At 41.0% G+C, this 12,123-nt stretch overlaps 1 protein-coding gene across 1 annotated transcript in view; it reads left to right on the forward strand.

Annotated features, from left to right (window-relative positions):
- The first annotated feature begins 723 nt into the window (after positions 1–723).
- KCNK2 (potassium two pore domain channel subfamily K member 2) overlaps positions 724–12,123 on the forward strand; it is an 81,210-nt gene continuing 69,810 nt past the window's right edge. The window contains exons 1-2 of the mRNA XM_064445473.1: positions 724–821; positions 1,117–1,549. Of these exons, the coding sequence (XP_064301543.1) occupies positions 724–821; positions 1,117–1,549 (531 nt within the window). The remainder of the gene's footprint in view (positions 822–1,116; positions 1,550–12,123) is intronic.

Below are 12,123 nucleotides of genomic sequence, written 5' to 3' on the forward strand. Positions count from 1 at the left end.
TCGGAGCGTCGCGGTGGCCGCGACGGGCGAGGGGAGGGCGGCGGGGAGGGGTCTCCCCTCCGCCGAGGTGCGGGGCGCGGTGGGGAGCGCGGCCGACCCCGGGGTGCCGGCGGGGCGGGGGCCGGGGCAGCAGGAGTGGGCGTGGGAGGCGTGACCGCGTCGTGCGTGGGGTGTGCGGGGCGCCCCGGGTCCCCCAGGGCGGGGGGCTGCCTCCCTCCCGGCCGCTGCCGCCGGGGTGTGTGCGCCTGAGCCCGGGGGCGCCCGGGGGGTGACCCCGCCGAGTGCCACCGCCGCCCCTGCCGGGACGCGTCCCACCGCCGCCGGCCGGAGGGAGACTTTCCTCTAGATTTAGATCTGGGCTTTTCCCACCGGCAGCTGGAAGCGGTGTCGTGGCCGTTCAAAACGTACTTGTAATTCAAAACAATTTAAATATAGCTTGTGCGGTCAACTGCTGTGGCCATCTTCCCACAGGAGACCTTTACCTGCACTTGATGTGGCGGATTCTTTTTTAGTGCCCGTGTGGTTGCTGGTAGTCACATGAGTTATCGAGATACTTGATAACACACTCAGCTGCTCTTTTCCTAACCCAGTGGGTTTTTGTAGCTGTAAATAAAAATACATGCCTTAACAAATGGGCGACTTTTCCAGTAAGTACACATATGTTTTACTGGTATTTTCTGAAAGGTGTAATCGATACACAATTAATGCTTTAAGACCGGTACGATGAGCGATGTATTATTTTTACGGTTGTGTCTGGGGAGTTCAGAAGTGATCGCGCAACTGTTCTCAGAGAGCGTTTGTCGGAGCGCAGGACAAAATAGGTGAGAGAAAGGAGGATTTCTGTTTTACTGCTACCTCTGTAACACTGAGGTAAAACACAGCTGGAAAGCTGCTTAGCAGGGCTTAAGAGAGCAGCAGATGTAAAGAATCTCTGCAGCAAAATACCACCTTACACTAATTTAAGTGCAAGACCGTAAGGGAATTCTGCGTTTATGAAATGTTCGAATACCAGAAGGGGACAGATGCATACAGAAAATGTTACAAATGTGTGTGAAGTGGATGATACTACTCAGAGCAGCAGCTTCGTTGCAAGGTGGCATGGGGTTTATGTGAAAGATTCGACAGTTTAAGAATTCCAGTTGGAAGCAACAGAATTTCTGTAATCTCTTGGCAAGAAGTTCAGTTACCACAATCTGAGCGGCTCTGTAACAATGAACTTTCTTTTTCTGTTTTGCCAGTGGCGGCACCTGACTTGCTGGATCCCAAATCGGCCACTCAGAACTCCAAACCAAGGTTATCATTTTCCACCAAGCCTACCGTGCTCTCTTCACGGGAGGAAAGCGATTCGGCTATTAATGTTATGAAATGGAAGACGGTCTCTACAATTTTTCTGGTGGTAGTCGTGTATTTAATAATTGGAGCAACAGTTTTTAAAGCCCTGGAGCAGCCTCATGAGACCTCCCAGAGAACCACCATTGTGATTCAGAAGCAGACGTTTGTATCTCAGCATGCCTGTGTGAATGCAACAGAGCTTGATGAACTGATTCAGGTAATCCATACCAAACCCTTGCCACCACGCCCTAGAGGAACAAATTACATCTGGCAGCACTGCTGTAATAAAGAGGAAAAACTGTATGAGCAAAGCTCTGTATTGGCCGAGCGATGTAACAAGTGTTGAGACCAGAAGTTGAGTGGTAGCATTTTCTTGCAAAGCCTCATGGTTGAAAAGCTATTGCGATTTTTAGGTCCAGTACGCTTGGTAGACAGCCTTTTCACCAAAGCATGCCATTATGCTAATTAAGTGATTATTCATCAGCAATATATATAATTAATAGTTCACAAAGGAATTGATATATTGATTGTGCCTTACTAGGTCTGTCAATATTTGAAATGCCTGATTCTGAGGAAGAAAATATACCGTCTATTGCCTTAAAGGACTTCTAATTTACTGTGATTGTATCAAGCTAGCTTTCCTTCCAGCTGTATGTTTCTTTTTATTGATTTTGTTTTCAGTAGAGGAAAGTACCATGGACTTGCTATTTTGATCTTAACTAACAGTTTTCTCCACTCCTTAAAGGCACATCCACAACTGAAGTACATCGGTGCGTTCCTACTAACGTGGCTTTACCCTTGCAGGTCACCTGCCTCAGAACCATAGGAAATATTTATTTGCAGTAGCACAGAACTATATCCAGAGCCTTATGAGGCCCTCTCCAACTTAAATCCCATGTTCCCTCCCATGTTCTTATGAATATCCAGTGGCATTGCAGGGAACAGCAAGGGGCTGCCAAATAATGTCAGTTCTGGGGATGAGACCATGAACTGGGAGGCTGGACTGAACAGCCAAGAGTTGGCAAGGATTGACCTCTTCGTTAACAGTAGCTGTGTGGCCATCTGCAGAGCCCGAGATAGGACAGCAGAGAGCAGGAGAGGGTGGTGGGCATCCAGGCTCCGGCTAGCACGATGAGCTCTGGAGCATGCCAGTTGCATGGGCAGCAAAGCTTTCTGGAGGTGGTTTTTGAGGGCGGATCTGGCTGGGAGTTTATAAGTCAGTTTTACCTCTCTAGACCAATCTGCCTTGAGCATCAGCATGGACACCAATTTTTTTTGCAGTTTTAAATGCACTGCTTTGATGTGCCAAGTTATTTTTATGGCATACTACTACTGAATTTTAAAGGCAAACTGGGAAAATGTCTTGTATTTTGTGATTTCTCCCCGCCTTGTTGCTAAAATATGTTCCAAAACTCCCACCCTTTAAATGACGGGTCAGGCAGTTCCTATCTCCATGTGTCCTGACTAGGCATGCCTGAAGAGGTGCTGTCGATACGAATTTCAATGCTGCGTAATAACTATGTTTCAGCGGTTCTGCCAGCAGAATGTGAGATAATCTTTCAGAGACATATACGCGCACATTTTGATTAAAACGATCTCTTGCAGGTAGTATAAATATCCCCATATGAAATTTTTAGGTCAGATCCTGTACTTGTGAAGACAAAAATAGAAATTTTTAAGCAGTATTATCTTACATCATCTATGAAATGGTCCTTAAGGCAAAAACTGTTGAAATTTGCTTTGGGGTACTTAGATATTTTAGCATTTATGATTCCCTACCCAGAAGCACAGAATGGTAATAAAAAACCACTTTGTCAGCATTCAATGCCCATTTGACATTCTGTGTGAAATAAATGACAGTTTCAGTACAATTACCAGAGCACAGATACCTGTATCAGCATTAGCTCCCATCTTCGCTAGCAATCTTGGCTTGACCAGAAAGTCACAAGGCTTGTGAAGCACAGGGGTGTGATGTGGCCTCACACAGCACGTGGATGAGAGATGGTTGTGGGAAGAGTTTGCTCTGCTTGTTTTTGGGCTAAATGGAAAACTTAATTTCTCCTTGTTTCCTTCTGCTTCTCTGCGAAGAAGAACACCATGACGTGGAAGTAGGAACATGCTGTTACACTCCTGTTATAGGAGAGCTGAGCCATAGGGAGCCTGGCCCTACAAGTGCATTTGGGTGCTTTTCTTTACACAGAATAAGTGATAACAAATTACATCAGGTTGTTTAAGGGTCAGGAATTAAGTGACTCGCCCAAAGTAAAGTAGGAAATCAGTGGTAAAGCAGAGTCTCAAATCCATTTTTCCAAGTCTAGGCTGCTGCCCAAACCATGGGGTCATATTTCTTCCCTACTTACCACTTTGTCACAGAAGCTAAACTACTGGAATACATTTTGTCTCTCTGGGTTTATGTCTGACTGCTATTACTATATAATGCAGTGTTTCTTCAGTTTTCATTGGATGTCTGTATGAATAAAAGTAAATTGTGTAGGGAAAAAGTAAATGATATTTAAGAATTCACTGAAAGCTATAAAACTGAAAATTAATACCTACTAGTGTAGTAGGAAGCTGGAATGATTAGTGTGTGTGAAGAAAATTACAGAGCTTACAGACTGTAATGTCTTCTTTAATCAAGTATTTACCTTGAGTCAAACTATAATGAAATTAATTATAAACTTTTCCTTTTGAACTTAGTGTTCTGGGATTCCAGAAACTGGTTTGGCTCTGGTTCGTGCTAGTCATTGCTCAAGGTGCTTATCGTGCCAAGCTTTTTCAGTCTTCACAACTTCTGATCTGCCATTCAATCCTTACTCTGAAGCAGGCCTGACTTGTCTGAGACTGCTAACTGACAGTACAGTGTGAGGTGGCTTAGTCAGGTGAGCAGATTAGGAAGACTAGTTTGCAAGCACAAATTCAGCTAAAAAAATTGTACAAGTGGAATTGGAACGAAAGTCCAGCTCACTAGCACCCAGGGGGCATCTAGTTTCCATCACATTTGCTAAAATCTTCCCTTTGCCACAGAGCTGCTTACAACACAGAGTGGTGTGCTTCTGTAGGTGCACATGGGGTAAGGAATTCTCCCTTCCTGTCTTCTCTATTCTTATTTTATCTCACTGATTACCAAAAATTTTCCTGGCACAATAATGTGTACTGTTGCCAACTTCTCAGCACATACAGCCTTGGGTTTCCAATTCCTGAAATTACATATTTTCACATTGATTGTGTGGCTTTTCTAGGTGTACTCTGTGAGTTATACTTTCATAGACTATGTATTTTATACGGACGTGAAACATGGGGCAATGGAGAGCTGCTATGCAGCACAGAAAATGTGCAAAGTTTATGAAACAGAGCGCTCTGATGATGACAGCCAAGTAGCCTTAGCTGCCTCAGAAAACTGACCTGGCTTTTCCTCATAACTTTTTGGCCCAGTCCAGCAGTGTTGTTTGTATGTTGACAAAGGGATGGTCTTCATGACCTTGTCCGTCTCTGACTCACATGGCCCAGTGTTGCAAATCTCTTTCAGTCTAAACCACTCCAGTTACTTGTTGCCTCACTGTAACAAAAATCACCCGCAATGAACAGCAATGTATGACCCTGAGACCTGCTTACAGGTACATAATTTTTTTTTATATTTCATGAGCACTTCTATTTAGTACCGTATTTAAAATATGCAGAAGTCACGCAGAGCATATCTGTGCATCCAAGAGGCAGTTTTTTCCAGGCAATTTCAACTCCTTTTGCTGTAGCCTGAAGACAGTATTATCGACAACATTAAGTGGATCGCTGCATGGTTTACCCAGCAGTGCTGAGGTGGGAAGTGCACAGCAATCAGTGGTGGTATATCTAAATCTACAACTAAAGAAATGTCCCAGGGGAAGCTTGTGAACATACAAGGACTACCTTGGTGAGTCTAATCAGGATGCAACAGACCAGCAAGCTGTCTGTGGTCTGATGTTAAACTTGATTTTTTAAAGTTCCAGTTGGAAGGGCTTGAAAGGACCTCAGTTATTAACAGATGAGAAAGCATTAGTTTGGTGAAGGTTATATACAATATCTAATACAAAAAAAAGCTGTAGAAGGGGATGTGGCCAGACACTTTGCTGCTATTTCTTCTTTTGGAAGAAGAACTCTTGACAATTGGACAATGGATGGTGTTTTGGTTTCTCTGTCCATGCCTGCTCACAACTTGGTCCTGCCAGGCGATGCAAAGTAACTGCAAGGTGACAGAATAAAAGAGTAAATGTAGTTCAGACTGTGTGGATTCTATGTATATGTGACAAAATACATAAACTTGATCTTCATTTGCACTAAGGATTTTTTTACATCTCACATGGAACAGGTTTTTTCCCCACCACTGAGCTTTCTGTGGGCAGAAGCTGGTAGAAACCTGGGAGTAATCTAGCTACACACACACAAATAACAATGAGCATTAAAGAATGAAAAAAATTCTCTAATTAGAGAACTTGTCTCTCTAATTACTCAGTCTAGTTCTAGTTCTAGTTCTCTTTTAGCATGTTGACTGCTCCCTATAGCAAGCTTGCTGCTAAACATTTGAAAACGTTGGAGGCTGTTTCCAAACTCAGATGCACAAAGTGGATTGCCAAGTACTTAGAAAAATGTCCTGCTCTATTTATGCACCTGTGTGTAGTAGCAAATGTGAAGAGACCTCAGGTTACATTGCTGATGTGCAGGTTGCATGCATGTTCTGCAGTGCCGTGCAGCCATCAAATACAGATACCTTCGTGACATCTCTTGGGGTTGAGTTTGTCTCTGAGGACAGGTGAGCCTGACTGAATACGGTATCCAACAACTTTGCAAAATTGTCATGACTGTGGTATCATACATGTCATTCCTCTATAGAGGGGAAATGAATTTGCTTTCTGCCCCACCAGAACCCGTGCTGTTCCTAGGAGGTAAGGATGTGACCAGTACTGCACATTTTGGGATGTCTTGGCAATGGGAGACAAATATTTGTCCCCCTGTCAAAAAGAAAGCTGATAAAAAAGAGAAAAGCTTCTTGTGTAAATATCACCTAATTATGTATTGCTCATCAGTTATTTGTTTTAGTGTTGACCTTTATAAACCAAAACAGAAAAAAAAAATCCTTTTGATCCCCGAGCGTCAAGTTGTTTAATGTATTATTTTTGCATACAAAAATTGGAAATAAGAGAAATTTCACTTACATGTTTTTAAATATGTGGAGTGTCCCAGCAAGCTGGTGTGAATTATTTTAGTTATCTCAGTGAGTTAATTCTGAAACTTAATAGAGAGTTTTCAAGTAAAGGTACACTGAAACAAGTTAATTACAGAACATACCTCATTTCTGGTTCTTTTAACAGAAACATCCTTCAAATATATTTACTCTGAAAACCGCAAGTGGAAAAAATAATATCACACTAAACAGCACAATCTTTTAATGTGTTCCAAGTGGTAATTTTTGTCTTGGAAAGCCTTCATTTCGAAATCTGAACCAGTTTTCAGGGTGCTGCACAAAGCTGTCTCAGCAATAAAGAACTCTTGTAGAGTTTTAAGTCCAGCCCCTTTCAGGGTATGTGGATTCTTCTGAAAACTGAGTGCCCACAAAAATGTGCTTGCATTTAAAACAAACAAAAAAATAATTAATGAACCACCAGGATTAGCTAAATTGACCTTGATCCCACAAGTTGATCTCCTTGGGTTCTGTGTGGGCTTGTGGTTAACATGAGGAGAACAGCTCTCCGTGCTGGGGTCCACAGTTATGTCCCATGCCTGTTTTCATCTTCCATTTGCATCAGCTGCATTCTCCCTTTTCTTTCCATTCATCTCTCAGACTGTGAATGAGACCAAAATGTGGGTTTTTTTTAATCTCCTTTGGGGAAAAATGTGTTTTTTTTTTTCCCTCGGTCTCTCTTGAGGAAACCCCGCCAGAGTTATGACTGACATGGGAGTAGCAGTTCTTTCATCAAGCTGGCGTCACTAGAATATCATCATGGCTTCTTGTGTGATTAATTTCTTGTAAAAATATTTTACTTAAAAATACATGTTTTCTGTGGCTTCATTTTTAGAATTCAAGGTAGCTGGCTACATTAAGTTGCACCTCCACCAATAGATGATTTTACGTCTTTTCTGTAGGGTTTTTTCAACTTGCATTGTAGCCCCAAGAAACTAATTTTACTGCATCTTCAGGAATATATTGTTTTATTTCAGCCAGCTAAGCTCCTTGAGCCACAACCTCTCTGATGATGTAGAAAACTGTTAAAATAAAGAAGTGTAAATTTTTCTTTCTCTTCCAGAGATCGGAAGGTATTTGAGCTTGCTGTAGCACTTTTGGAAATAATAAATTAGAGAGATGCAAGGATCTTGTTTTCAGGCAAATCTGAAATTTATTTAGACAAATTTAAAATCCATTAGCTAAGCCTATTAAGCTTGAATCAAATGTTATTCATTCGTTGAATCACAACATTTATGGACATTCTCAGTCCTGTGAGCTGTAGCTTATGGGTCCTCTAAGCAGACACTTTTTGAGGGAGTTTGAATGTATCAGTTTAAACCCTAAATATTCTTAGTTTCTCCCTTACGCAATTCCACCCAGCCTCTCTAAAAGGAAGCAGGAACCATCCCATGTCTGGATCCTAACCTGGAAGCAGCAGGTGTTCGTACTTTGTAAGCCTTAAAACCTTGAAAAGATTGATAGATCAGCATAAAAGAAATTGATGCTGCAGAATGTTTTATTTATTTATCTGGGGATCCAAAATACCATTACATCAGTTTTTAAATGTACTGTCTGCATGTCAGACATGAAGCTTGTGACAAATTGCAAATACCAGTAGGAGAGCTGCCTGTTGGTGTTTTCGATGCAACATGAAATGAATGACTTTTAAAGTAGGCAAAAGATGAAGTGCAGGAACTGTAGTTTGTGTTACCTTCTGCATCTGTCCTTAGTGAGGTGTCCGCCCATCAAAGCACTTGAGCTTATGTATTCTTAACTTTAAGTGTAAAGGTAGTCCTAGATGGTACAGTAAGGTCCTGTTTCTCTTTTCCTCTTGCTAAGTCTGTAAGTCTAGTTTTCACCCCAGTATTTGCTTTCTGCTTCACTCTGTCAGAAGTAAACATTCAGATGCTGTTGTCTCCTTCCACAGTAAAGCCCGCCAAATTCTACATATAGCCCCAGATCAGAGAAATATTTATTAAATAAAAGATCTCTGTGAAAGACCTTCAATCATAACCTTACCCAGACCTGTCATCTACAGAGATACTCACCTGCTGTGGTCGAGTCCAATGGGCTGCAGAGCTCCTGGGTTGTGTGCACCCCTCGCTTGGGGTTGCTTTGGTTCTTAGTGTCCTCTTGCAGCCAGATCCTCTCTTCTGGCTCTTCACTTAGCCTCTGGAGGGAGGGAATTTTTTGCCAAACTTTCTGTTGCCTGGGAGCGTTCCCTTTTCTGTAGCTATTTTCCGCATGGTGTTTAAACCAAAAGGAATTTTTTTAAGCGCAGCCTTTCTCTTTCATGAGCATAAGAGCAACACAGGTTTTTGGGAGAACAGTAAATAAATTCTAACTGCCTGTGTCACTTCTTTGTTCAGGCAGGTTGGTTTCTAACTTTTCTTGCTGCTTCTGGTGTTGGGGCTCTTAAGGGATACATTTACTTCAGATGAATAGTTTTATAGGACCTAGAACCTAGCTAGCTTGAATGCATCTGATGACAGCTTTTGTCTTAGAAAGGGTGGCAGGTATGACTCATTAGTAAGTCAGTTTTGCTGAGCAGCTCTCTGCATAATTCTTCAAGTCTTTAATCTCAAGAAGGAAAGAAAAACCCTCTTCCCTGAACGTGTATGCATACATGCATATATATATATGTATGAACACACACAAAATTTATATACATAGTCTGTTTGTAATGCATATTTAGAAATAGAAATGTATTTCAATATGTTTCTACACATTTTTAATTCAAGTAGATTGTGAACATACGACAAAGAGTTCTTCAATACTTCAACGTATTGGATACTAATCTCCAGTGCAGATTACAGTCATATGTTATACAAAGTAAAAAGAAAAACATGGAGTCACAGAATTATAATACAAACATTGCAATCTCTTTCAACAGCAAGGCTCAAAAGCTGTGCTTTTGGAGGCTAGAGAATTGTTTGCTAAGTGTTAAAAGCATCCTAGTGTGCTGAACAAAGAACAAGGATTTCCATTCTTTGTAAACCAAAGCTGAAATAAAAACTCAGGACTCATGCAGTAGCTGAGCCATATAAGATTTATCATTATTCTGGAGAGTGAGAGAGCGCTCTTGTCAAACGGCAGCAGGACAATGAAGGAAGAAATCCAGGTTAAGAAATTAGCTTCCAGAAACTTTGAGGCATATCTGACTTTTTGACATTGCTTGTTAAATGATTGCCAGGAAGCACAAGCTAACCCCTGACAAGCTGGGTAACGAAAGACCACACGCTCTGTCTTTTATCAGAAGCATAATTTAAGGTGCTTGTGTTTTAATCTTTGGATAGAAAATCTGAGAGTAATGATGTGTTGCACTATATCACTTTATAAAGTGACTGGAAGATGGTACAAAAGCACGTATTAAGAGCCTGGTGTGGAACAAAGAGATTACTATTGGGGCAACTGGCTTGACACATACCTGTTTCTGCCCAATCCTTGTATAAGACAGTGGTAGACTACCAGAGGCCAGCCTTTGCAGTTTACAACCTCTCTGTATTGCTGCTGTGGTTCTGCTTACTGAATGTAGCTCTACTGCCAACAGGCTGGCTTTGGTCAGTCATCTCCATTGACTCCTTGCACAGTCAGAGGACTAGAGATTGAAATCCCTGATCTGAGAGAATTGTCCTCTGTTTTCACAAAATGACCGTGCTGTTTGAAAGGTAGTTTTATCTCTCATTCTGACAGAAATAAGTCGCAAAATTCTGTAGCTTAAGCTACAAGGGTAGTGCAGCGTGGCCTCTACGGACAGATATCTGTGTGAATGCAGGGATGTGATAATACACAACTGGACAATGTATTTACCAGAAAGTGTTTCTATATTATATAGGAAATGAAAAGATGACATTCAATTAAAATGAGATTTTATATTATCACTCTCCTTTTCCCAGTGTTCTGATTTCAAGCAAAAAATTGTAGCCTGAATGCAATGCTTATGTGTCCATGGAGCTCAGGTGCTGCTTTTGAAAGTAATCCAAGTCATGCCTGGCCCATCCACTCTAGGCTCAAGCATCTCTGCCTCTTTTCTCTGATGCTCTACTAAAGCTTATTCCCAAATATGGGTATAAAGCCAGGTATTTTGGATGTAGTACACGTTAGGACTTGTACTCAGATACAACTCATGCTTATCCTAACATACAGTACAGAACTAGCCTAAGAATCCATGTAACTTAAAAAATGGGAATGAAGTTCCTAAAAGCTTTAGATATTTGAAAATTTTGTCTCAGTTTTTATTTTACTATTAAACAAAGCCCACATTTTCACCATTATAAAGACAGTTAAAGAAGAGCAAATGGTGAAAAACCTATTACTTTTACTGTAACCATTTAATATTACTCTTAAAATCATTACAGATAGAGGCCTTGAGTGGGTGCTACATGCTGGGTGACCCCTCCTCTGCTCAGTCATCTCATATGAAACAACCAGTAGACAAATGCTCTGGAAGAAGGGAAGGCAAGTGAAATAATCTACATAGTTTCAGAACTGAAACTGTCTATATCCCTATTTTAATGCTGGCTAGTGCTGTAGTGCTAAAGTGAAACTGGTTTTGAAGTCAGAATTTAGTTTGTATATGGAATAAAAATAAGAAAAACTAGAAAATTACCACTGAGGCAGTCAGTAAAGTTTAATACTGTAAAGCAATTTTTTTTTAAAATTAAGAAATTCCCATGTTAAGATCAGACAAAGTGTTTACAGGCTGCAACATATGATAAACGTACAGATTATATAGGGTTTTCATGATTCTAACTGTTTTGAGATTCAAAATGCACAGAGTTACTATCACTATTGTGTAAGTTAGGATAAGCTGAAGGGCACAGATGACAGAAAGAAGTTAGGAAGGAAGGAACGAATGACATGCCAAACTTGTGACAAAGTGGCTGTGTTTGCTCTAGTAGTAAAGCATCAGTCAAAAAAAAAAAGGCTGAAGACCAAGAATAAAGTGGCAGACAAAATGAGATCTAAGAGCACTGACAATGAGTAGCATGCTATTTGAATGCTGAGGGCGAGATCCTGGCCCCTAGTGAAGTTAGTGGAAACCGGCTGCATGAGCCTGGGTTTTTATTCCAGGCTAAGGAAATGTTAACCAATATTCCAGGTAAGTTTGTGCAGTGGATGTAGTCAGAAAGAAGACGCTCCTCTGAAATTAGTGTCCTGAAAAGTACATATATGAGGAGTTAGGTTATATAACCCCTCCCAAAAAATCTGCGGGCAACATTCAAAGACTTCATGAGATAGTAGTATTGATCTCAGTAAACCAGGAACCTTACCCAACTGTCATCCTCAATAGTAAGGGAGACTCCTACATAATGAATGAATATACTGCAGCACCTTTGTTAGTATTTAAGGCTGGCTCCTCCCAAACATGGGAACAGTGCAGGAGAAAGCATGATAGTGTGTGTTTGGAAACTTAATAACCCGTGATGAAGTAGGCATCATCTGGCTCTTCATGACTAGAACTATTTTTAAAACAATTGATAAGGTAAATAAGTAAAGGTCCAAAGAAAGTCAATGAGAAATACTGGCAATAAAAAAATTACGTATACACAATATTCAACAGATTTATTTAAATAGGTAAATATATTATTTGATAA

The sequence above is a fragment of the Phalacrocorax carbo genome, chromosome 3 (assembly GCF_963921805.1).
Source record: "Phalacrocorax carbo chromosome 3, bPhaCar2.1, whole genome shotgun sequence".
NCBI lineage: Eukaryota > Metazoa > Chordata > Aves > Suliformes > Phalacrocoracidae > Phalacrocorax > Phalacrocorax carbo.